The following is a 27,319-nucleotide window of genomic DNA, read 5'->3' as shown; positions in this document are numbered from 1 at the left end:
AAAAAGATGCAGAGCTTTCAGACCTCAAATAGTCCAAATAAAACAAGTTCATATTCAGAAAGTTCAGAAATCAATATTTGGTGGATTAATCCTGGTTTTTAATCACAGGTGTCATGCATCTTGGCATGTTCTCCACCACCAGTCTTACGCACTTACGCTTTTGGATAACTTTATTTCACTCCTGGTGCAGGAGATTTTCAATTTGGTAAAATCAAAGAAACTCATCATTTTTAAGTGGTCTCTTATTTTTTCCCGAGCTGTATATCTGCAACAATATACAAAAGCATAAATACCTTTAAACCCCAGAGCACACTGATAAAAAAAATACCAGTGAACAGTAGCAGATGGTTTACTGTAAAGATAATGTTCTCCCTTATTTACCATGTTAAACATTCACACTGATTCATCTGACCTTCCAGTTATCTGACCTTCCAGTTCTTTATAATAACACATAGGGGTGCAGTAATACTGGAAATGTGGGCAGATTCAAATGTATGAAACCGTTTTAAAATACAGAAATTTGGAAAACCTACTTAAGCCAGCATTACAAAAACATGTATTTCTGTAGGGTTACAATAGCAGATGAATAGCTATTGTTTGGTAGTAGTGGTTCAGTATCACTCAAATAAATAGGTTCTAATAAATATGTGACTGAATACCACTTGAAATACTTCTTAACTGCAAAGCTAGTGTTTACTCATTTCTCTAGCCTTAAGTCTCTGCACTTAAGTGCACTTTGTGTTAATGAAGGACAGTCTGAACATGCCAGTACAGATATGAACTGAACCGTATGTAAAAGGTGGGACTATCTGAATGCATTTGTCTGTACATGCAATCCAAAAAAATGATAAATTGATTCAAAATAGTGAAAGCCTCTCTGTTTTTTTTTTAAATTACTACCTTAATGTAAAAACCTTGTATCATCTCCAAAACATCGACTTCACATAAGTAGTAAAAAGTGCATAACTCTCAATGAAACAAAATATTTGTTTGATTCTTTTAGTGTTGCACTAAAATGAAAGTTTTTTTTTATATCAAAAACTGATGTTTGGCTAAAGAACTAAACACAGTTTTATTCATTTTGGTCACTTTTTTCATTATTTAATTGCAAAATTAAACAGCCTAAATATATGTTTGTCTTGCTTTTTAAAGAGAGCTATCACAGATCTGCAAGTTAATCAAACACCGAACATTTTAACATCCCAGCAACAAAGTAAATTTCGTCTTTGGCGTTGTACTTACTCGACCAAGACACCAAAAGTGCGTTTTTCCCCATTTTTGCTCTAAATTATTTCAGTTGCTCAATATTCGGTGCATCCCTAATTTTATTCAATTTTTAGTTATTATAAAAAAGAAACACTTAATTTGGTCTATTCATTATGCTATTTGGACATAATGTAAATAGTGTCAATTAAGGTATGGTTTCAATGTTTTGTAAGACAGCAGTGATATGAAGAACCATTTAACCAGGCAAAACAAGCACTCATTAGTTCTTTAGGCTTATGTGGGTGCACACAAAACCTTATTTCTAATGACTAAAGAACCCTTGAAGAACCCATTAAGCCATGTTTGAAAATACCCTGGAATTATCTGCTGTGTAGTGCTTAATAGCTCCCATGCCTTGTGATTCGTGAACATGCTGGTTTTTAAAACGGCTTGGAACGTCAGGTGTTGTTAAACTTATTTAATATTTAATGGAGAACAGTAAGAAAATAGAACCCAGTGACAAATATTTTAGGATTTTTACACAAAAACAATGAAACATCTCAGTGTACGCAAAGGTCCACACTGTAGGTAGATCAGGGGTGTCCCAACCCCATGTCATCCCCATCACTGTTGCCAGTTCAGTGGCTCGTCTGCTCAAACACCTTTACCAAGCCTAGTGTAGATAGAGAACACCTGCTTTGTCTGAGATCAAGCTGTTTTTGAGCAGGATGCGAACATCTCTACTGCTTTAGTCTAGTCACATCATCCAGATGTGTCCAGATAGATGTTGCTTCAGGTGTCCGGGAGTCAGGAGCTTAAATGAAGTAGCAGGACCTACGCCAGTGCTCCCTTGGCTCTCCAGTCTCTAGACAGCACATGTAGCAGCTTCTCATCGTCTTCCTCATCATCATCATCCTCATCTTCATCTTTCTCCTCGTCATCGTCTTTCTGCTGGGCATTCCTGCTCTGCACGGCCTCCTGCTTGGCCCTCAGGATCTCGACCCTGCGGAAGCACTCGATCTGCTCATCGATCTCATCGATCTGCCTCTCGATGCGACCCTCCTCATCGTCCTCGGCCACGATGGCGTCTGAAGCAGTGTTGACCATGCGCATCTCCTTCTGGAACTCCTCCCACTCGCGGTCCATCTGCTCCCGTGGGGTGTCCACATTGCGGACGCGGGCATCCTTCACGGGGTCATCGAAGAAGCCCTCGGGAAGCTGTGGATTTGGCTCAGGATTGGCTGTCTTGTCTGCTTCATCTGGCTCGTCTGTGGGCAAGGCGGTGGACTCGAAGAAGTCTGCAGGGAGGCCTGAAACATCTGAAGAAGCATCTGGAGCAGCTGGAGGTTTTGAGGCACCACCACTGGATGTCTTGGCCTCTGTACCTTTAGGATGCTTTACTTGCTCATCCTTCTTATTTGTTTCATTATTGTCCTCTTCCTCATCTTCATCATCATCACCATACTGCCCAGCCAGAAGCCCAAGACCTGCTGAAACTTTGATTTTTGATTTGCTTTGAAAGAAATCAGCAGGAAGACCCCCAGTCTTGGCCTTTTTGCCCCCTCCATTCTTCTCCTCTTCCTCTTTCTCCACCTCCCCCTCTCTTTTCCTCTTTTCCACCTTCAGCACAGCATCTCTTCCTGCTTTCTTCATTCCTCCATCTTCCTCCTCCTCATCATCCTCCCCCACCTTCCTCTTACCTGAAGAGGAAGACGCCACAGGCCCCGCCCCCTGCCCCTCCTTCAGCCTCCCCACCCTCTCCTTGTGCCCCCTGCCCAGCACGTGAGCCTGCCACACCGCCTCGCTCTTCACTTGCTCCCCGCAGAGCGTGCACATCAGCCGGCCCGCGCTCGTGTACTTGGCGAAGGGGGACTGCACGCGCCGCTGCCGCTCAGCCGCGCGCTGCTTCTCTTTCATCAGCCGCCGCAGCTCCTCCTGACTCACCGCCTTCTTCTTCCCTTTGGAGGACATCACGGGGCAGGCGGTACACTCGGGAAACGATCGATTACCGCGCTAATATCGATTATATCGCTAATATCGATCAACACAGGCGCACTGCGCTCCTAAACACGGCCGGACAGCGCAGGCTGGTGACGTCGCCTCCGCTAAAACCCACGGAGAGAGCCTGCCCACTCCCCGCTGTCTCCGCCGGTATAATAGAAAATCACTGCGAGCCGATAGGGGGCGCCAACAAGGGAGACCAAAATTGGTAGAGATGAATGGGGCTAATCGGCTAAAAACACAAATTAAAAAGTGTCCAACGAATTGACCAGGATATTCCTTTAACTGTGGAAAGTATAAAGATGTATTTTGCGAAACAAGTAAAGAGAACCCACCTACATGTTTTAGTTTATCTACAGTAAACATTGTTTAGTCAGTAAACACGCTAGCATTACTGCTAACCACTGTTTAAGATAACTGGTTTCCCAGTTAAAAAATAAAAGTAGGACACAACACTGATTTTATAAAAAAACTTTATATAAAATAATTTAGAAATTATTAAACTAATTAAAAAAATGTCATGTAATTTAAGAAAAGAGACTTTACTTCATAATATATGGGTCAAATGATTTAGAACACCCCTGTTTATGTTTATTTTTAATAACTTGAAGTGGTGCAAAATCCAGTTGCCGTAAATGGCAAGGAAAACAGATTGAAAAATATATATTTTTTAGTATTGTAAAAAAAAAAGAATCAATAATACATATTACTATATTGTATACTATAAAGTATATTGTTAAAAAAGGTTATTTTTTTATTATAAGTCTTTTTATCAAACAATTAATTGGTTAATAGAGTAGCAGTGGACATAAACACAATTTAAAATGTCAATTGCTAAATTCATGGCTCAGGGTAGTTTTTAATCTTTAAAATAACCTTGCTCTATTTTAACATGAAAGTAACATGGTTTTTAAGTAAAATATATTTAAAAGCTAGAGTGTGCTGATTGTTTGCTGAGCTGATGCTGTTTAAAAGCTAAATTACTGAAGTTTAAAAGCTTTACAAATGTGTCTGCGGTACTGAAACATGTGATATCGGTCTGTGTCGACTAAATAAAAAAATAGTATAAAAATTGTTTAACATTTAAACTATTAAACTATGAATTTGCTCCCATTCGTTTTGGACTCCCCCGGAAGCGCCCTCTGGTGGTCAAACAAACAAACCCGAAAAAGATTCTCAAGTGGGTGTTCCCCTCTCTATTAGAAAGTCTTTGGCCCGGGTCACCGCTTCAAAATACAGCCGGCTTTTAACAGTATTTCAAAATAAAAGTCTTTTAAACGGTTTTATTTATGTATAGCTACTATAGCGTCGATATTACAGCAAGTATTAGGGTTACACGATATGGGGGCATTATTTTTTTTTTAAAGAGATATATATTTTTCGACACTAAACATTAATTTTTCTTGCTCATTAAGAAGGCAGAGGACAATTAATCAGCTCTGCAGCTGCAATCACCAGTGCCTCAGGAGCAGAGAGACACAGTGCGTACAGTTCGTTTGTAAGTAAGTAAGTATATATTTAGCCTTTTCTTGAGTGATGTTTTAGTAATGTTTGTACATATTTGTAAATGTGAACTGTAAGGAATAAACGAAAAATGGCTGAAATAACAAAAAGATGCAGAGCTTTCAGACCTCAATCAAGTTCACATTCATAAAGTTTTATATCAATATTTGGTTTAATAACCCTGGTTTTTAAACACAGTTTTCATGCATCTTGGCATATTCTCCTCCACCAGTCTTACACACTGCTTTTTTTAATGTTTATGCCACTCCTGGTGCAAAACTTCAAGCAGTTCAGCTTGGTTTGATGGCTTGTGATCATCCATCTTCCTCTTGATTTTTTCCAGAGGTTTTAATTAGGTAAAATCAAAGAAACTCATAATTTTTAATAACTGCCATACTTCATACTGTTCACATTATTGATTATTGTTTATTGATTGCCCAGTAGTTGATCAGATTCACTGCATGTTGTATCTGTCGCCCCCTTGCGGATCTGCGCTAAATCACCTCCAGCAGCAGCAGCAGCGTTGAGATACAGCGTTGACCGAGCAGAGCCGCTGCTGCGGGTCCAGTATGAGGGTCTGCCGGCCTGCGGGTGGTCCCAAAAACCGAACCGACACCCAGCCGGACACCTCCGCTCAGCGTCTGCCGTGATTAACGCCGTTTTAGCGCTTCAGAGACTCGGATTATAAACCCAGCAGCTTCTCCGCCTGTGTGTGTTTTATTCACGATGACGGGGGACACGATCTGCAGCCTGCGCCGAGATCCGGCTCATCGCGACCCACACAGACCCCCGCACAGCCCCCCGCACAGCCCCCTGCAGATCTCCGCCGACCCGCTGAAAGGAGGAGAAACCGAGAAGAAGGAGAAGATCGAGAAGATCGACCTTTACAACAACAACCCCCTCCATCACCTCCTCCTCCCCTCACCCTGCAGACTGCAGCAGCGCCGCGGCGATACTAACGGCAACACCACCCCCCACCACCACGACGACAACAAGACCACCGACACTCCGACCACGACCGAATTCCCCGTCCACGAGTGTGTGTACAAGGGCGACGTACGGAGACTGTCTTCATTAATCCGCACTGAAAACATCGCGCAGAAAGATCTACACGGTGAGCTCTGACCTGTGTCGCCTTGGCAACAGAAGCTGCACGTGTAGCCGGACGTATAGGTTAAATAACGTACGTTTAGCCAGACGTACCGGTTAAAGTTCTCATTCCATCCTTTTTTCATTAATTTTAAACAGTCTAATAGCGTTCTCTAGTATGAATGAATGCAATGTGAGCCGTTTTTTTGTGGAAAAAAACTGCTCAGGTGTTTCTATTTAGCCCTGCTTTAGATCACTGAATTACTGGTCTCTGAAGAAAGACAGGTTTTGGCTCTTGCTCATGAATATTTATATATGCAAACATATCGCCTCTAATTGGTTAACAGCTCTGCAGCACATAACTCGACCTGCGTTCTCCCCCCATATTAAATTTTACCACTCTAAAACTCAAAGGACTAAATGTTTTTAGAGAAAGAGTTTTAGTTATAAAGATACAGCACCAGGTGCTGTAGTGCTAGGTTAAGTAAACCCTTAAACTTCACTTAACATCAGACTTGAGCGGACCTGTAGCCGAGAAACGTTATCAACGCCACGAGGCGAGCCCAGACTGCCCTCCCTGGCTGCACTCTCTCCCCGTGTTCGAGAAACATTATCAACGCCGGATGTACAAACAATGCACATGTAGCTGGACACATGTTAAACAATGCATGTGTAGCCAGACTACAGGTTAAACAACGCAGGTGTAGCCAGACGCACGGGAAAACAATGCATGTGTACCCAGGTGCACAGGTTAAACAACGCATGCATAACCGGATGCACAGGTTAAACAATGTACATGTAGACAGGCACACAAGTTAAACAACGCACATGTATCATGTGTGCTAGCTTACTGTTGCTAATAGCATTTGTGCTGTTTGTGATGTATTCAAAGTATGTAACACAAACTCCTTTATATTCTAAATATTTACAGAGATGTGCAAGATAACTTTAGAAAGAGGTTTTGCAGGATGGTTTCAATTAAATACCCAGCCTTTACAACAGGCGTAAAATGCCCTTTATATAAACTAAATAAAATGTTATTGCTAATTAAACAATATTATAAAATATTTAGATTTTAACATAAAGCGTAAAATGACTATAGCTTAGATCGTTCAGTGTTTGATTTTTAAAATCTCAAAATGTTTAGCAGGGGTTATAATTATTCTCTCCATTCCAGGAAACACGCCCCTCCACCTGGCTGTGATGTTGGGTCATAAAGGTGAGTGGAACAACATGAGCATCCAACACACTAATGACTAATCTGTTCTATTTACTTGTTCTTACCACACTAAAACAGTTCTTACCCAGCTAACAGAGAACATTATGAGAATATGTAGTAACATTCTGAAAAGGTTCCAGAAAGATTAGCCAGTAACAATACAGAAATACTGTTCCAGAATCGTTCTTAAAACGTGCAACACATAAATGGTTTGCATCACAACGTTTTTAGAATGTTTCTTACATAACTAGATGAATACTAGCAGCATGGAAACATAAATAGTAACATTGGCAAAACTAAAACTTGAAACATTGACACAAATGACGTTCGCAGAACACTTATAATGTTAAATTAAAAAACATTCTTAGAACATTCAGAAATCTTTTAACAATGTTAATTGTAACATTCGGAAAATGCTTTACTAACCAAAATTGTTAGTTTAGTACACAGTGTTCTATACAGACATAACATAATAGAAACAATAGAAAAATGTCTATCGTGCTCCTTACCTTCTATCGTCCCTATTGTTTCTACAGTAATTTAATCAATTATTCATGCAAATATATCAAGTAGGCTATGATTAAATGTATTGGGGTGGTCACTTTGCATAAACTCGGTTTATATAGGTGATAATAAAGTAATCTTTGCAAAAAAAAGCTTCATAATGTGGTTTTGCGACGTGACACTGCTTTACTTTATTTGACGGACATGTGCGGACACGCCGGTTTCCGACATGCTTTGCGTTATTAAACTCACGAGAGCTGAACAATGGAGATGCATTGTTCTTTTGAAAAAATTAGCTACTGCATTTACCTCATCTGTTTTCATTTGATACATATATATTGCTGCACAATATTGCTGCACTAAAAATAATTCTCGTTTGTGAAAGTTGGGTTTAATGTCACATTGAAATAAAGGTGGAAAAAAAGTAAGCAATGATATTATTTTGTCATATTTTTCGAAGAATAACTGAAAACATACTTGAATGTGGTATATCATGATATATATCGTTATTGTGACATAAAAAAAATCCATATTGTGATATATGATTTTTCCCATATCGCCCAGCACTACATTGCAGTTTACAGTCTAAGCCCAGATACCGTAAAAAAAAAAAGGAAAAGTTAAAACAGAATTGAAACACAGATTTGATAAGTGGGTGATGTAGTGGTGCTTTATGGAACAACATATTATTTATTATTTCTAAGATATGAAAATCATTATCTGTCAATACTATTACGTTGCATTTAGAGAATGCTTTTATCCAAAAAGACTTACAAATAGTGAAGCAGATTCGCAATAGAGGACATAGAAATAATTCTTTGACAGGGCCTAAAGGAGGCCAAGGGTAAATAGTGGGATAGGTGAGGAAAGGAAAGAAAGAATGAAACGAGATTAGAAGTAGTTAGTTTGTTAGAAGTGTTAGAAGAGTAGGTGCTCTTTGAAGAGCTCTGTCGTCAAAAGTTTCTTAAAGGTAGCGTGGGAGGCTCCTGAAATTCAGTATCAAAGTGTCAGTATCATGGTATACTGGAGTAGACAATCCACCCCCCAGCACAGTGATGTTTGGGTTGTTTTGTGCATCATGCAAAATGAATGAATGTCCTCATTTCCTAATTCTTGTCTGTATTTGATTAGAGTAGATTAGATTACCATTGCTGTTTCTCATTTGTGCTCTTCTCCATTTATTATGCATTCTGGAAAGCTAATAAAGCTCCTATAATGATGTGCCATAATGTTTTATCCTTCCTTCAGAGTGTGCTCATCTGCTCCTGGCCCACAATGCACCTGTGAAAGTGAAGAATGCCCTTGGGTGGAGTCCCCTCGCCGAGGCCATCAGCTACGGAGACAGACAGATGAGTAGGTTCCAGCCATCAGCACAGTAATCTGACCACGCCCTGGGATCATACCTCATACAGGGGTGGACAGGTCCAGTGCAGCAAGGCCATACAGCAGTGGCTTAAATAGGATCTTCAGGGTTGCAGTGCAAAAACAAGCAAGCAAAAAAACAAAAATATGAGCTGTATACAAACAAAACACAGTTATAATTCTAAATGCAGAAACCAGTATAAATTACTGTTTAGCACATTTTGTGGAGTCCTGTGGGGTTGTTTATAATAAAAAATAATAATACAGTTTATTTGTAACAAAATATACTTTTAAAGCAAATATAAGCATAATTTTAAAACCAGATAACTACTATAAAAACGCCTTTACACTCCATAGGAAAATAAGTAAAAATAGGTTCTGCTAAAGAGACAGGTTTTAAGTCATTTTTGAAGCTCTTTCTCCACCTTTATTTTTGTTAATGTAGAATAATAGTATTTTATTTTATTTTGTATTCTGTTTATTCTACGCCCATGGGTGTAGAAATATCCATAAGGTTCTTTGCTAATTTAAGGACACAGGTGGAAGACGGGAAAATAGACTGTTGATGGGGTGAAAGATAGCAATGAACCTTGCATTGCACCTTGCACATGTGTAAAAGAAGAAAATCTTAAGGACTGCTGTTTTAATGTTTTGTTCATAATACACTATAGCTCCCAATGCTCTTTAAATATAACACAGATATGACTTAAATTATAGGGTTTTTTTACTCTCTGAAGATAAATAGGTCAGTGTGAGTATTGATTTTGTCAGTGATTTTGAATACCTCAATGTCACTTTTTATTCATGGCAGATATGTGTTTTTTTTTATTTTATTTTATTTTTTTTTTAACAGTAATCACAGGTCTTTAATGTAATGCATAATAAGGATAATGTATTGTTTCATGCCTGTCATAGTAACAGTTTTTGCTTGAATAATGCATTATTCCAGAATTAATTGAGCTAAACAATATTATTGCAATTTTCGCACCTTCACACACTTTATAATCATTTTCAGACATATAAAATGGAATGTAATATGTTTAAAGTAATGATAAATAATTAAAACATAAGATATAAACACTATTAAAGTTTTCAAGTTAATGGGCTATAATTGCAAAGAAAAATATAATGCACAGTATCGAGGTCAGCACAAAATATTTAGGCCATGTCTTTGTAAGATAAGTCGAAAACATAGTACTGTTAAAAATATGCAAAATTTGGATCGATATGAATTCAATGACACAGTATGTATAATTTATGATCAATAGAAAACACACATTTTGATTTTGTTAATAAACCTACCAATGAACCTATTTTTTAGATTTTAATTATGTTTTTTATTTTAAATATATATACACTTAAAGTAATACAGGGGATGTCTAGTTAATTTTGAGTGTTGAGATGCAAGCTATACATACCTAAGGCCGTATAAAATCTGTTTTATTGTTTGGCAAATTCCGTTTAATTTTTTTCAGTCTTTTAAAGCTTGTTTGTGCTAAAAAAAACAAAAATGGTCCCTAAAGCATCAATTTTCATTTAATTATTAAAGCCCTGATGTGATATGAATCAAGCTATTCTGGATATCTATAGTATAAATGCCCTTAGAGATGGTACCATGCCTCTTTGCAGTTGCTATGCAGTGCTGGGAGCGGAGGAGGTGAATTCTATATAAGGATCAGATTTCATTTGCTGACAGGGGTGTTTTCACTGTCCTTTACGGTTGCCTGAGTTTGAATTGGGGTCTGCAGCAGCACCATCCTGAACTGTCATAGAAGCTGAATGAGCATCAGGAGAGACTGGCCTGAACTCACAGTGGCCTAGTCATATAGTCTTCTGTAGCATTCCTTTTACTCTAGTTACAACTTTACATGAGAAAGATTGATGTTTGCTGGAAGTCAATGTAAAAAAAGTTATTTTGGGAGAATCTCTATTGATCTGTTTCTCATGAAATTAGAAAACAACGCTAATGAAGATGAGAACTTTTATGTCTGACAGCAACATTCATATAAAGGCGTAAAAATATATATATTTTTTCCACTATTGTGAACACAGCAGGAGAAGTTAGTAGAATTAAGTAATTAAAGACTGGAAAGACTGCATTATGTACAGGAGATGAAAGGGGAGGTGTTTTGTCTTTACTAAATAAACAGAAGGTAAAGTGACAAATTTGGCAGCTTTGCTTAACCAGGGCATCAAACCCAAAACCATCTGTCATTACCAATAACCCAGTACTCTAACCACCTCTGCTCCAGTGTCGGTCAATATCGGTATCAGTAGACATCCTTTCCTAAACCTGGAGCACATATTTTGAGTTGTGTGTATCTTTTTTGTGGGGTTGCCAGGTATCTTAAGTAGTTTGAGCATAATGATTTACTTTTAGAATCTCAACTAATTTAAGTGTTTTAGTATTAAAGACGAAATCTGGATCAGTATCAATATTGGACAAAGTGTAATTTTAAAATCTGTATTATTATTGATAAAGAAAAGGTGGTATTGTGCCATCTCTATATACACGAGGCATATTTCAAACTTTTTATGTTTTTAAACCATAATAAACCATAATATTTTAGTATCAGTATCACCATTGATGAAAAAATGGTGGTATCATTTCACTTTTATTTTAAAGCTTAAAAGTCTTTAAAGCAGAAAAGTTTTATTAGGAATAGTATTAGTATTATTGCTTAACATTCCAGTATCACTATTGATAAAGGAAAGGTGATATCGTGGCTATAATCTGTATAGTAGTGTGTGTGTGTGTGTGTATGTGAGAGAGAACTGGGGGATTCCTGCTCGGCTAATGTATTCCTCTCCTTGTTTCAGTCACGGCGTTACTGCGGAAGCTGAAACAGCAGTCCAGAGAAAACGTGGAGAACAAAAGGCCTCGGCTGCTCAAAGCACTGTGGGAGGTAAAGAACACACACACACACACACACACACACACACTCACACACAGACACCACACACACAAAGTGTTCTACACACCAGCATTCTGTAGTTTCAGCAGAAAATGGACAACTCTGCACTCAGGCATTTTTCTAAATCTGTTATGGGAGCATTCAGGCCTGTGTGGCCTAAATCTCAAAGCAGTTTGTCCAGTATCTTTTTTCTGTATTGTATTTATTAGGGGTAGAACATAATATCGATATTATGAAATATTGTTTCAGTTTACATTAAATCAAATATTGATATATATATATATATATATATATATATATATATATATATATACAGTGAGTCCAAGAAGTATTTGATCCCTTGCTGATTTTCTTTGTTTGCCCACTAATAAAGACACTATCCTTCTGCACTTTTAATGGTAGATATATTCTAACATGGAGAGACAGAATATCAAGACAAAAATCCAGAATATAATTTTAAAGAATATATTTTAATTAATTTGTATTTCAATTAGGAAAATAAGTATTTGATCCCTCTTGCCAAACACACTCAATACTTAGTGGCAAAGCCTTTGTTTGCAAGCACAGCGGTGAGACGTTTGTTGTAGTTAACCACAAGTTTAGCACACACACCAGGGGGAATTTTGGCCCATTCTTCTTTGCAGATCCTCTCTAAATCATGAAGGTTGGTGGGCTGTCGCTTGGCAACTCTGACCTTCAGCTCCCTCCATAGATTTTCGATCGGATTGAGGTCTGGCGACTGGCTGGGCCACTCCATGACCTTAATGTGATTTTTCTTGAGCCAATCCTTTGTTGCCTTTGCTGTATGTTTAGGGTCGTTATCATGTTGGAAGACCCAACCACGGCCCATTTTCAGATCCCTGGCAGAGGGGAGGAGGTTGTCCCTCAGGATTGTGCGGTACATGGCTCCATCCATCTTCCCAGTGATGCGGTGAAGTAGCCCTGTACCCTTGGCAGAGAAACACCCCCAAAACATTATGCTTCCACCTCCATGCTTGACGGTGGGCACAGTGTTCTTGGGGTCATAGGCAGCATTTTTCTTCCTCCACACATGGCGGGTGGAGTTGAGGCCAAAAAGTTCAATTTTGGTCTCGTCTGACCACAAAACCTTCTGCCAATAACTTGGTTCATCTTTCGAATGATCATTGGCATACTTGAGGCGCGCCTCACATGTGCTCTCTTCAGCAGGGGTACCTTTCGGGCACTGCAGGATGTGAATCCATTGTTGCGCAAAGTGTTGCCAATTGTTTCCTTGCAAACTGTGGTCCCAGCTGCCTTCAGGTCATTTGCTAACTCCTGCCGAGTGGTTGCAGGACGATTTCTGACCGTTCTCAGCATCATTGCCACCCCACGAGGCGAAATCTTCTTTGGAGCACCGGGGCGAGGTCTGTTGATTGTCATGTTATACTCTTTAAACTTTCTGATAATTGCACCAATAGTTGTTACTTTCACATCCAACACCTTACTAATCTTTTTGTAGCCCATTCCAGCTTTGTGAAGGTCAACAATTCTGACTCTGAGGTCCTGTGACAGCTCTTTGGTTTTACCCATGTTGGAGATTGAAATCTGTGTGATCTGTCTGATTCTGTGGACAGGTGTTTTTCACACAAGTGATTAGTGAGAACAGGTGGCTTCAGGTCAGGTAACAAGTTGATTGGGAGTGTCTAACTGGTCTGTAAAAGCCAGAACTGCTAATGAATACTAAGGGATCAAATACTTATTTCACTCCATGAAATACAAATCAATTAATATATATTCCTTAGATTTATTTTCTGGATTTTCTTTTTAATATTCTGTCTCTCCATGTAAGAATACATCTACCATTAAAAGTATAGAATGATCATGTCTTTATTAGTGGGCCAACGAAGAAAATCAGCAAGGGATCAAATACTTCTTGGACTCACTGTATATATATATATATATATATATATATATATATATATATATGAACTACTAGGGCTCGCTCCTTAATTAGTCTTACTACAGTTATTGTTTTATTACTCCACATGGTGGTGCTATAATTAAATATATAGGTTAAACCTGCAATTTGCTTATTTAGGAGTATTTTATCCTCTTCAGTAACACAGATGCTGTGAAGTATCGTAGTGAATTGTCGTGTGATATATGGAGTATCACTGAATCACAGTATTGTGATATTATCATTATTGTGGGCAGTGTATTGTGATCATATCATATTATGAAATGCCCTGTGTTTCCCACCCCTGGTATTTCTTATTTTGTTTTTAGAATATTAATTAGTTTCTTTAATGTTATAGCTGGGCGACTTTTACCTGGAGCTGCACTGGGATTTTCAGAGTTGGGGTGAGTGCATTTGAAATAGTCTGAAATGTTTACAATTTAATATCTATTAATTGTGCATCCCTGTTGTCTATGTCATAAATCATAAATTAGTTTTCTCCAAAAATATTAGCATGTACATACCCTTAGGGCACATTAAGGCACCTTGAAAAAAAATTGCTGTCTGACAGTTTTTGTGTAATTTTGCAAAGCGGCATATGCTTATTTCTTCTCTTTATTTCAGTGCCTCTACTGTCTCGGATTTTGCCATCTGATGCCTGCAAGATCTACAAGCAGGGAATGAATATCAGGTAACCATGATTATATGGAGTTTTCTCAACAGATATGCTCCAAAATTACTTGAAATATAATATTTTAGTATTTTCCTTCTTCTTTAAAGTTGCCATTTTGGAGATAAAAGATACCAGTGTGGTTTACCTTAAGGACCAAAATTAGGAATTCCCTCTCTAGCGCAGTGGTTCCCAACCCTTGTCATAGAAGACCTCTGTCCTACACAACACAGAAAGGGGCTGATAATTTCTGTTGATTAGCTGGATCAAATGTGTTAGGAGCCTAGTAAACACCAAGGCATCATCCATATGTATCTGGGTATTTAATAAAAGGTGGTTTTGTCTGCATTTTGGGCTTTTATGTACATTAAAATGCTGTTTTTGGTGAAAGAAAGCCAAAAGATTTTAGATTTCCACATATACATAAGTATAAATACTGTTCTTTACAGATATATATGGAAGGCTCTGTTCAGTAATGTGTAATTTGAACTTAAATTTCTGTATTACTTCCTTCTTTATGATATATTGATGAGGTATTTTATGAAGTACTATCATTCCTTACAGTGCTAGCTGCTAGCATTTTTGTCTGTGTCTTAAATGATATTTAAAAAAAAAGCAGAGGGAAGGAAATCGTAGTGTTTTTTTGTTGTTGTTGTTGTTGTTGGACAGAGACACTGAAAATGCAAGTATTTCAGCTTCTGTTGATCTGTTCTGCAGGTTAGACACCACACTAGTGGACTTCAGTGACAGAAAGTGCCAGAGAGGAGACCTCAGCTTTATCTTTAACGGAGAAGCACCACGCGCCGAGGCCTTCACCGTTTTGGACAATGAACAGAAAGTGTACCAGAGAATTCACCACGAGGTCAGAAGTGATGCATGCCTGGGATTATTTACTACTTTAACTTTTCAAAGACCTTTTTTATAGTCTTACCACTTAGTCTCATTACTGCATAGCTAACATATTAGGCTGGGGGTTGTGAGGATTGCACCTTCCTCTACTGGATAACTTTGATTTTGCTTAAGTTTTAAGAGGATCTAACGGAGCTAAGTTGTACAAATATGTTCCAGTCAGTGCAGTGCTTTTAGACTGATTTAGTATGAGGCTCTGAGTGGCTCAGCAGCCTAAAACATTGACATAAAACCACTATCATCATGGTGCTTACTCATACGAGGCTTGGACCTGTATATCTGTAAAGCTGATTCAATACATTTATTGTAAAAAGCCATCAAACCAAGCTGAACTGCTTGAATTTTTGCACCAGGAGTAAAGGCATAAAGTTATCCGAAAGCAGTGCGTAAGACTGGTGGAGGAGAACATGCCAAGATGCATGAAAACTGTGATTAAAAACCAGGGTTATTCCACCAAAAACTCTTAAAACTTGACTATGAATATGAACTTGTTTTCTTTGCATTATTTGAGGTCTTATTTCAGCCATTTCCCATTTAGAGCAAATAAATGCTCTATATGACAACATTTGTATTTGGAATTTGGCAGAAATGTTGTCTGTAGTTTATAGAATAAAACAACAATGTTTATTTTATTCAAACCTATACCTATAAATAGCAAAATTCCAGGTCATGCTGTTTAGCCATCAGCAGCCAGAGTCCGAGAGAGCAAAATTGGCCTTGCTCTTTCTTAAGGGGGGGGTCTAGGGATTGGACGTTTTTCTCTGAATGCATTAGCTGCTGCCTAGTGAGGGCAATTTTAAAAGAGGAGGTAGTTCATTTCACATGTAGCAGGAGAGGCATGTGCTTGACCTTAATCTCCTAGTGTCAGGGCATTGCTAGTAATAGGGTGGGTCCTAGTTAGTGAGCGAGTTAAATGGCTCAGCTAAATCGGGGGGAATTGAGTAAAAGTATGGGGTAAGAACAGTTGGTATGAGCAGATTTTTGACTGTCCCCTTCTGCACAGGATTCAGAGATGGACACCGAGGAGGAGGTGGATATTCTGATGGGCAGCGATATCTATTCAGCCACTCTCTCCACCAAGTCCATCTCCTTCTCCCGCAGTCAGATCGGCTGGCTCTTCAGGGAGGATAAGACGGTAATTATCATGTCTTTTTGCACGATTCACATACAAAACATGTTACATTGTTAAGCAGTACTAAATGGATTCAGTAGGTCTTGTATCTCCATGGTTTTAAGCTTTCAATGAATGGCTCAATATGAATTGGGCAATTGTTTTTACACTGACATGCCAAACATTACTGCACTGAAACTGGCATCTTCTCCTATAGCTTTTGCTATATCCCACTTTGCTGTCCACTATGGGTGGTAATGCCTTTTATGATGTATTCCCAGTACACGCCTCATTGTGGTGCAAGCAGTGTTAACTTTAGAACTGCAGAAATGGAATGTACCATTCATACATTCAATATCAGACCTCATTTCAATTTTGTTAATTCTGGCCAGTGTTCAGCTTCTCTTACTTGTAAACCCTTTACAGCTTATACAGGTGTGGGTGTTTCCAAGTTGTCTTCTGAGGTAACGCTTCCAATGACCTTTGGCTGGTCAGTGGACATTGTGTCAGAATTTTATACTGAATGCACCAATAGGAATGTTCCAGTACGACTTATTCCCGAATGGAATGCAACCTTTACACTGAATTTTAAATATTTTTTCCCTCCTCCTTTTTGAAGTTTCTATTTTGGAGATAAAGGTTTTTGTGTGACCGTGATGATATGCTCACCTATATATTGGTGTGATTATAGGATGTGATTATAAAACATTGCTTTATGTATCTATTTGATTTATTTTTATTATTATTATTTTACATTGTTATCTTGATTATAAGTCACATTTTTAGCTTATTAAATTAAAATGTAGCCTTCAAACTTGTTCCATCTTTAGGCTTATATCTTTGTTTAACTATCTAATAATTCAATATAAAATAAATTATCATGCTTATTTCACCCAACTACAATTTTTATTTGTTTTGTTTATCGAATTGATTAGATTTTTGTATAATTACCTTACTCTTTAAATCACAGTGTGACCAGTGGTGCTTTAGTGTTTCATAACTGTATATCTTTCGGCTTTTTTTAGTAAAAAAAATGTTCATGCATGAGAGATATGTGCATCAGTGTGATATCTTTAAGAGTCATGCTGTGTCTCAGAATCGATTATTTTTTACACTTTATTGGCCAGCAGTTTGAAAGGACGGCCTTGAAGCTCCCTAAGGACTCGTAGATCAGCAGCTCTGGCAGATTGCTCTTAAGGTCATACGGTGCAAAATGCTCCATCTGCTGTGTTGAGATCTTTGAATTATTTATTTGGAATAAATTATTGCTGGTTTTTTTTAAGATCTACCTTACTTTTATTATCATACAAGCACACTGTGTCACATTTCTTTTTGGTGTTTATCTGTATAATAGGAGAAAGTAGGGAACTTTGTGGGGGATTTCTACACGGTGAAGGGTCTGGTTCTGGAGTCCAGGAAGAGGCGAGAGCATCTGAGTGAGGAGGACATCCTGCGCAACAAAGCCATCATGGAGAGTCTGAGCAAAGGAGGCAGTCTGTCGGAGCAAAGCTTTGAGGTGTGCTGTACATCACACTGCATCTGAGAACACATGCACAGCTGTGCTGGAGTGGAATGTGAATGAAGGATGCCTGGGTTGCAGAACTAACATTTTACCCATTGTGTTTATTCACCAGCCTGTCCGAAGACAGTCGCTCTCTGCCCCTGAGCCCAACACACTGTCCTGGGAGGAGTATATCTCTGCAGAGGTGGGAAAGTAAGTACCATCTTCCAGACTCTTGCTGAAGCTTACATTTTCTATAGATGTGCTGGAAGATTGGAGAAGTGGCTGTTTGGTTGCAAGGTAGAGCTTAGATCGGGCACGTTCTGCCCAAGCCTGACCTGATCCGCTCCACAAATTGTCATTATGAGCCTGATTTAAACCCGACTTTTTTTTTTTGTAAGTAGAGCGCTAAAACTGAGCTTTTTAAAAACATTTTGGGCTGTTTGAATGAGCAAAATCTGTTTAGAATAATGTTAATTAACATTGCAACACTGAAGAAACATAGACTTATTATAGAACAGCTGGGCACAGCGCTGCTAGCAAATGCGGACAAATGGAGGGGCTTGCATCTACATCCCAGAGCTTTGTGATTATAACATTCGAACTTGTGCAGCTTTTATAAAAAAAAAACAGATTGATTTGTTACTTTGCTATATTGTGATTGTCATGCTATAGCTTTATATTAAATAAAAATAACATTAAAAATCAGACACCTACATCACAGACTATTTTCTTAAGCCTGGCCCCACCCGGCTTCTAAACTCTATTGCATGGTCACTGGATTAATTTCCTGAACTAGCAGGACATGACTTTATGTGTCCTTGAGCAAAACCCCCAACCCCCAACTGCTTCCTACGATACGTGTCCACTGGCACTTAAGCCTCGACGCATCTTATTCATTTTAATGGAGAGATCTGCCACATGCCGCAGTGCATGCTGGGTTGCATTGCATTGAACGCAGCCCAATCTCCAGCAAAAAAGTTCAACAGAGCTCAACTTTATTCAAATTAATCAGTCAGCTGCGCTGCATCCAGCCAATAAGGGAAGAGCAGGCCTCACACACACAGAACAGGTGCCTTTCAACCACAGAAAAGAAGATGAAAACGGCAAACTATGGATTTGTAGACGTATAGATTACAGAATGATTTACTAAAAATATAAAATATTTAACTTTTGATTGCCTACTTCAGTTGCTTCATTTTAATTTAAAATGTCACAGACACGTCCATACGGCAAGCCAAGAGATCAGCATGATGACATGTTGAAGAAAAGTGCCAGTGGACACATAATGTTTTTCATTGCTAGGACTGACCACTACTCTGCTCCGCACACTGACCGCACGTCTTGCTCACGTCCGTGTGGGCACTGCATGGATTTGGCAGAGGTCAAATTCCTATGTGAGAAACACAAATGGTGATTAAGTGGATCTTCTCTTCTGTGTGTGTGTCTCTTAGGGCTCCTCCTCTGGGCCGAGAGCAGGTGTGTAAGGAGAACAGGAAAAACTTCAAGGCGACTGTAGCCATGAGCCGAGACTTTCCACTGGGCATCGAATCGTAAGTTCACTGACTGTTAAAGGTTTTTGTAGAACATGATGATGATCCTGACTAGAGATGTAGAAAAGCAGGATAAACTCTTTTAACACCCTTAATTTCAGATGAATCAATGATGTCCATATAGTGTATCTCCACAAATGCGTTGCTGTCAAGCAAAAACCTTGTATATCCAAAGCTTTACAGCAGAAAAAAGTCATGATAAAAATTGGTATATAGGTCTATTCATTGTTCTTGAATTTTGATACAATGTAAAGAACAATCGCGAGATTCATAATATGCCAAAAAGTAAAAAACAGGAAAAATAGAAATGGGGGGAAAATGAAAATGAAAGTGATTATTAAAGCTCTAACACTGCAGTATGAGAGAGGTAAAATATTAAAATAGAGCAAATTTATTATGTATTATGATTATAAATTCATTTAGATGTACATACCCAACCATTGGTGTAGTTGATCAAAAAATACCCTGATTCTTTCATAACTTTTTAGTTATTCTTCAGTGTAAAAAGCTCCAAAGTTTGGTCACTGAAACAGAGGCCATTCCATGACACAAGCAGGGATTTCAGCACATAAATGCATTTAGTTGAAAAGTCACTGGAGTGTGCTTGCTTTTCCAGCTTGCTGAATGTATTGGAGGTCATTGCTCCCTTCAAGCACTTCAACAAACTCAGAGAATTTGTTCAAATGAAGCTTCCTCCGGGGTTTCCAGTCAAACTAGGTAAGAACATTCCTGTGATTTGATATATTACGTTTTTGACAGAGAGTATCTGTGAGAGTGCAGCTATCATACTATCAGTACTGACATCGACAGTTCAGTTCTGGCTCCTCAGCTGCATCCACTGAACGGTCAGGTGATTTTGTGATTGACATTATTAAAACTTCCTTTTTCTCCACCACTCTGATTTGTTTAAGACATCCCAGTGTTTCCGACCATCACGGCCACAGTGACGTTTCAGGAGTTCCGCTACACTGAGTTTGAGGAGTCTGTCTTCACCATCCCTGCAGATTATAAAGAAGACCCCAACCGATTTCCTGATCTTTAGCCTCGTGGATCTACAAGCCTGTTCCACAGTTCAGACTTTTTGTTTTTGGGTGAGTGTCCAAGTGTGCCCCATTTCTCAAACATGCAGAAACAACACTAAAGCCCTATCCAGATGGGATTAGTTTCTCAATTTTTCTGGGAAAAATATTTCACACTTCTACTCAGTGATAAAACTCTTGCATCCAGATTGGCTTTCTCGGTCACATGACATCGCGTTCAGTAGCTCCTCCATTTCCACTCGCTGTTGTGTTTATGTGGATCTTCGTAGATGGGGATCCGGATGGGAATAAAATTACTGGAGGACCATGGAGTTCAGTGAAAAACAGTAGGAAATTTAGCCTGTAATTTTCTCAGAGGATGTCTGAGAAAAACACGTACATGGTCGTTCCAGACCGGAATAAAATCACAGAGGACCCTCATAAAAGGAAAAATTACCTCAGGACCCCCTGAGAAACTAATCCCGCCCAGATAGGGCTTGTATGAAATCCCATTCTAAACCCACAGTCGTAAGTGTATAGTCTGTCCCTCTTTCCAATTCTAACAGCGGGTGTGGTACCATTTCTCAACACTCAGACACCCTGCTCTGTGATTTTACCTGGTGGGTCACTTTGTGGCTCAATTGTTGTGGATCCTAAATGTTTCCACTTTACTATTATACTACTCACAGTTTAAGGTAGAATATCTAGGAGAAATCTCACAACTTACACGAGTTTGGGTGTTGTTTCCAAGCTATCCCCTGAGGTAATGCCTCATAATGTATTTTACCTGTTGATATCTTATACCTTAGCACTGTTAAAAGCACGGACGTGAGACTTGTGCAACATACAGGTGCATCTCAGAAAATTAGAATGTCATATTATATAGATGTATTCAGGTTTTTATTTCCTTTATTGTTGATAATTATGGCTTACAGCCAATGAAAACCCAGAAGTCAATATCTTAGAAAATTAGAATATTATATAAGATCAATTGGTGCTTTTAACAATGTAGGCAGTGTGCCAAGTCCTGCTGGAAAATAAAATCTGCATCTTCATAAAAGTCAGCAGAGGGAAGCATGAAGTGCTGTAAGTTTTTGCGGGCAAACACTGCACTGACTTTAGACTTGATAATAAAACACAGTGGATCAACACCAGCAGAGATGGATAAACCATCACTGATTGGTGGAAACTTCACACTAGACCTCGAGCAGTTTGGACTGTGTGTCTCTCCACTCTTCCTCCAGACTCTGATCCCTTGATTTACAAATGAAATGTAAAATTTACATCTGCTGGTGTTGATCCACTGTTTTATTATCAAGTCTAAAGTCAGTGCAGTATTGTTTTCCCACAATATCTTATAGCACTTCATGCCTCCCTCTGCTGACAACTTTTATGGAGATGCGGATTTCATTTTCCAGCAGTACTTGGCACACTGCCAAAAGTACCAATTGGTCTTATATAATATTCTAAGTTTCTGAGACACTGATTTTTGGGTTTTCATTGGCTATAAGCCATAATCATCAGCAATAAAACAATTAAACGCTTAAAATAGATCACTCTGTGTGTAATATATCTATATAATATTTGAGTTTAACATTTTTAACTGAATTACTGAAACAAAGTAACTTTTCAGTGATATTCTAATTTTTTTTAGATGACCCTGTAGCCTATTGATGTGGTTCTCCATTACTGTATGGATGCTGCTCATCGGTACTGCTTTAAACCCCAAGATGAGAAATGGGAGACACTTCAACCTCACAATCTTTAAGTGCACCAACTGGGACAGAGCTTATACACAGTAAATCTCACACTGCAAACTAAGATATAAATGTATGTTTTTGATTCAAATTTATTGAAAAAGAGGGATATGCCTCTTAAATTCAGGCATTTGAGATGAGATGCTTCTATCAGATTTTTGTCATTTGCTTCAGTGGAAACTGTGATTACTGTATGCGTGTGTATGTAAGTGTGTTCTGATGGAATGGATCGAAACTATGCTCTGAAAAATTCACTAAGGTCTCCATCTAGTGGCCAACAGAGGAGACTGTGTTACCACTCTAAAGCTCAGGACTTTTAGCTGCAGGACTGCGTCTTTTCACCAGCCATAGAGAGCACTCAGTACTCACAGAGTCGGAGCTTACTGCGTGTCTGAAGTATGAAATTCGTCACGGTCTTCTGCTGCTGCTGCTGCTGCTGTGTATTTTTCATATCAGGTGTATCACATCAGTAGGAAAAATGTAGACACATTCAGAATCCAAACCCATGTTTATCACATTTGCTTTAATGCAAAAATGTGCAAAGGACTTAAGAAATTAACTATACAACTGAAGACACACAAATTAACTCTTTATATACATATTCTTAATGCGTTAACAAGTAACGTCATCGCATCCTGTTTGAGATCTTGCTTTTCTTGCAGTGTGATTTTATCAAGCTTCTACTAATATTTGAAAATAATGTCACATAAATATCTCACACAGAACATTTCCCACAATTTTACATCTGTAACTGTTTTAGGGTTAAAATCAGGCAGATATTTAGTGTGCACTAAACCTGGGTGATATGGACAAAATTTATATCACAATATATTGCATAATTTTGGAATGATACGATACAATTTCGATACCAATATAAACAGTATAGTCACTGCCCTTGTTGTACGTAATCACACGCTGATAGAGGTGGACCATGTAAAATATATATATATATATATATATATATATATATATATATATATATTTTCCATATCCTTTTAGTAGGACCTTTTCACATACACAGTATTGATCACGTTTTGTCACACAGACAAAATGTATAAACAGTGGAAAATTCTGCTATTTAAATACTCTTTCGTGCATAATACAGTGATTTTAATTTAATTTTCACAACACGTTATCCAATTTAACAGGATTTTCCACACTGTCTGTAATGTGAGGGTCAGTGTTCTTTAAGCACTGGTGGAGTCCTTGATATGCTTATTACAGAATATTGTCAAAAAGATAAATAATCAGGATACGATAAACTATCAATATATTACCCAGCTCTAGAGTAGATTTATCAATCCAGCCCCTTTATTCAGCAGGGACCTTCTTTACTTTACTATTCAGTTCCAAATGTAGCTTTAGAGGAGTGAAATTTTCAAATTATTATTATTATTATAATTATGTTTTCTTTAAGCAATAACCAAAACGACTAAGATAGTATCAGATCTTAGATATTATTAGTGAAGGCGTATCGCAGCCGTGCAGCCGAGTTTGTGGACCTATGCACTGATTAGCAGCACTGTATCTGGATAGTGTGTTCTAGAAGAAGCTCCTGAACGTTCCAGCAAAAAAGTTTAGAGGGCATTCTGACATATCAAACGTACCTCTACTGTTGAGTGGGTTCATTTTGGCTTGTTTCTGTTGTTATAGTCTTACTTGATTAGATGTAGCTTAGCTTATTATGGGCCTTCTTTCCTTTCTGTTCTGTTCATTTTAGCTTGTAATGTTTTTTTTTTTTTTTTACTTTTGGTAAATATGTAGCCAGTGTAGCTGTTATTTTCTCTCACATACATGTAAAGACCAGATTACTGTCAATTAAATACAGAATTTCACTAAATAAACTGTGAGATGTTAAAGGGGCACTCCAGCCAATACAAGATATAGAAATATAAAAACGTTAGCATTGCTACACTATAGGTCTGCATTATGAAATTGTACTCCATAGATAATAGATATATAGATAATATAGCACTACTTTGGGGTTTTGCCAATTGTAGGTGTTAAATTTCTATTCAAAAGGAAGTTTTCAGGCGCAGCTTAAGAGTGATTTTACATGTTTGATAAGACTAGCTAAACTCCCTTCTAATTCCTTATTTTAAAGGTGGAAGAAACTAGCTGGCTAATGCTAACAGGAGCTACATAGCAAAATGTAAAAAAAATTACTGTTAGGAAGCTAAAAGAAAAACATTTTCAGCCATACAAAGCATTACAATAGATGAAAAACTAAGTTTTTTGCTTTTATTTTTTAATTTAAAGTTAAGGTAGCAACCTGGTTGCTTAGATATGCTATCTACCTCAGTTTAGCTTCTTTTTCTCTGACCAAAATCTAAAAGTAAAAGCTACTGTATCAACAGTATTAAAGATGATGTATTAACCTCCTTTCTGAAAGTTGCTAAATTGTTTTAAACACTACAAAACAAATGAAGTTTAAATATTAAACATATCTGTTTGCGATTTCTGTTGAGCTGTAAGATTGACCTCTTTTGTTATCTAGTAAAAGTAATAATGTAGTAAATTTAGCCAATAATTACAAAGTAAATTGTACAAAATCTCAAAAAAGGCCAGGACAAAAATATTAATTTAGGCTGGAATGCCCCTTTAAAGCCGAAGACCCTGTTTACACTTGGGTCACCATACACCATATTGCCAAAAGTACTTGCCTACATTGTTCTTGATGTAAAAGCTTGGATGGAGCTGCTTGGCCATGGATACCCAGTCCATGAGTCTCTCTACACTCTACTGTTCTTGATCTAATCTGAAGCTACATGAAGTTTGGAGGTGTGTAGTGATGGGTGTAGTGACTCTGCAGAAAGTTGGTGAACTCTGTGCACTATGCTCCTCAGCATCCTCTGTTATTTTACACTGACAGAGCACAGAGTCGCTGTCGTTCCCAGTCTCTTCCACTGTGTTATAATATCACTGACAGTTGGCTGTGGAATATTTAGTAGTGAGGAAATCTCCCCATTCTTTTAGTAATGTTTGTAGAAGCAGTCTGGAGGCCTGGTTTTATACACTTGTGGCTATGGAAGGGATTGGAACCCGAGTCCAATGATTTTGATGGGTGAACGAATACTTTTGGCAATATAGTGTGTGTATGACTGGTATCTGGATTGTATTCTGATCAGATTTTAGCCACATGCCCCTTTGTTTTTATTTTTTTTTTTTGTCAAATGGAGAATCTTTACAGAGCGGATGTGGCTCCAATACATTTGTGATGACCTCTTGCATTTTTATTTGTTTTAAACCAAATTTCCCCTATTTTTTGTGTGGCTTGGCCTGTGCTGATCCAGATATAACCCTGATACTACAGATGTGTAAATTGAGTGTTTCAAAATGAGAGCTGCTGTATGTTTGTTGTTCATAAATTCTGAAAGAATTTCAAAATGCTATTTGCTAAACCTTTTTGATCCATCAAGGGACGCATCAAAACTCTTCAGCTTCTCGTCAAGAATTTAAACTCTTTACCATTCTCCTATTCAGTACACATTGCTCATGTAACACCACTTTCGCGTGTTGCACTCAGAACTGTACATATTGTTTTTGTGGAGTGATTCTGATCCTGAAGAATATTCTGTAGCTTGAGTACAGAAACAGTACCAGCACTACAGCTCACGATGGTAACACCCCTGTTTTTTTTTTTTTTTAAATGTATATAATGTGGCAGATCTGTCACTGTGTGTGCGCACCATTGTCTTGTGAAACCTATTATATTGATTAACATGTATTCATAGTAGCATCAGTTATGTTACGCTTTCTAATCTCTGTTCTGTGTTTTTCAACATGAAAGCTACTCATGTAAAAATGATGTAAAAACATATTGCAAACTGTACAGACGGCACATACGCCACACACTATTTTCCTATCAAGCTGAAATTGAAATCTGTCCAGTCTACATTCTGTTTCAACTCCAGCCAGTCAGCACAGCTGAGGTAGAGGGTTTAGCTCAGGTGGATTTGAAGGAGGATGTGGACTGGGTGGAGGCTCTACAGTGCACCATACAGAAATAAATTATATCACAACTTAAGCCTGAATTGTGCGTTTCTTTATAGGCTGCAGTTACCATGTTGTATATGCTCATATACCAGGGTCCATACACTTAACTAATCAATTTTCAAGTTTTTTTTTCTTCATTTTTTTCCATGCCTTCAAGGCAAATGTTCATGACCATACGATTTCTAAGACATCAGTGCAAACATGCACAATAAAACCAAAATGAACTAAAACTAAAAGTAAAATTGATTATAGTAGGTCTAAAATGAACCAGATAAAATGTTAAACACTTTTTAATAAAATCTGTGTCCGATCCTGAGAGCTCCATCTTATAGGGCTAAATTACTAAACCAAATGTATTCGTTACAGGGTTTATACACTTTTTAACCAATACATTGCCATGATATTTTCATTACTTTTCCATGCCTTTAAGGCAAATTTTCATGACCACATGATTTTTAAAACATCAGTGTAGACAGTGGGTAAAACCAAAAATTAACTAAAAACTATGATCAAAATTGATTATACTAGGCCTAAAATGAATTTGATAATGTTGACACACAATCTTTAATAATAAATTGTGTCAGATCCTGAATTTTCTCCATCAAGATACAGAAACGCAAAGGATTGTAGACCAAATTTTGGGTATTTTATTTTTTCCAAAACTGTCCAGGCCTAGAAATTGCTGTTTTCAAACTCCATGACTTGTCCAGGTTTTTCATGACCGTAAGATTTTTTTCATCAATAAACTGAAAAACATTTTTGTATACCAAATTTCTATGCCTTTTTCAACACATTATAGGTATTTGTATTAATCTAAAACTTGCTATTTTCCAGGGTTTTCATGACTATGCACACCCTGATACACACACACTACATTGACATGTCAAGTGTTACAGAACATTGGGCAATTATGTTTTATGACTTTAGGCATGACTTCCCATGGAAGCTGAAGACCAGTGGGGTCTTTTGCACTGAATGTGGATGTGAGTCACTTGTTTTTTTGCATCACAATCATTACGCTCAAACATGGAGTACACCAGATGAAGTGTGATTACTATAAATCAGAATAAAAGCATAGGAAAAAAA

The 27,319-nt window shown here is 38.0% G+C and overlaps 2 protein-coding genes across 3 annotated transcripts; one reads left to right on the top strand and one right to left on the bottom strand.

The window, feature by feature from the left end:
* Positions 1-1,669: 1,669 nt before the first annotated feature.
* On the bottom strand, positions 1,670-3,407 carry znf830 (zinc finger protein 830). The gene is made up of 2 exons (XM_022678119.2): positions 1,900-3,407; positions 1,670-1,868 (listed from the first exon to the last, which is right to left on the bottom strand). The coding sequence occupies exon 1, from the start codon at positions 3,175-3,177 to the stop codon at positions 2,041-2,043; it is 1,137 nt and encodes a 378-aa protein (XP_022533840.2). The 5' UTR covers positions 3,178-3,407; the 3' UTR covers positions 1,670-1,868; positions 1,900-2,040.
* A 1,693-nt stretch (positions 3,408-5,100) lies between these two features.
* Positions 5,101-26,264, top strand: LOC103022185 (ankyrin repeat domain-containing protein 13C). Of its 2 annotated transcripts, XM_049481848.1 has the most exons (14): positions 5,101-5,824; positions 6,977-7,018; positions 8,771-8,875; positions 11,705-11,790; positions 14,076-14,121; positions 14,342-14,408; positions 15,105-15,249; positions 16,300-16,431; positions 17,762-17,923; positions 18,042-18,121; positions 19,363-19,461; positions 20,078-20,178; positions 20,373-20,552; positions 22,135-26,264. In XM_049481848.1, the coding sequence occupies exons 1-13, from the start codon at positions 5,437-5,439 to the stop codon at positions 20,501-20,503; spliced, it is 1,584 nt and encodes a 527-aa protein (XP_049337805.1). In that variant the 5' UTR covers positions 5,101-5,436; the 3' UTR covers positions 20,504-20,552; positions 22,135-26,264. The 2 variants fall into 2 exon arrangements, with proteins under 2 accessions (XP_049337805.1, XP_007254658.2); XM_007254596.4 differs by having other exon boundaries at positions 20,373-26,264.
* The last annotated feature ends 1,055 nt before the right edge of the window (positions 26,265-27,319 follow it).

Source organism: Astyanax mexicanus, chromosome 8 (genome assembly GCF_023375975.1).
Source record: "Astyanax mexicanus isolate ESR-SI-001 chromosome 8, AstMex3_surface, whole genome shotgun sequence".
Taxonomy (NCBI): Eukaryota; Metazoa; Chordata; class Actinopteri; order Characiformes; family Acestrorhamphidae; genus Astyanax; species Astyanax mexicanus.
This window is presented reverse-complemented; position numbering and strand designations above follow the sequence as displayed.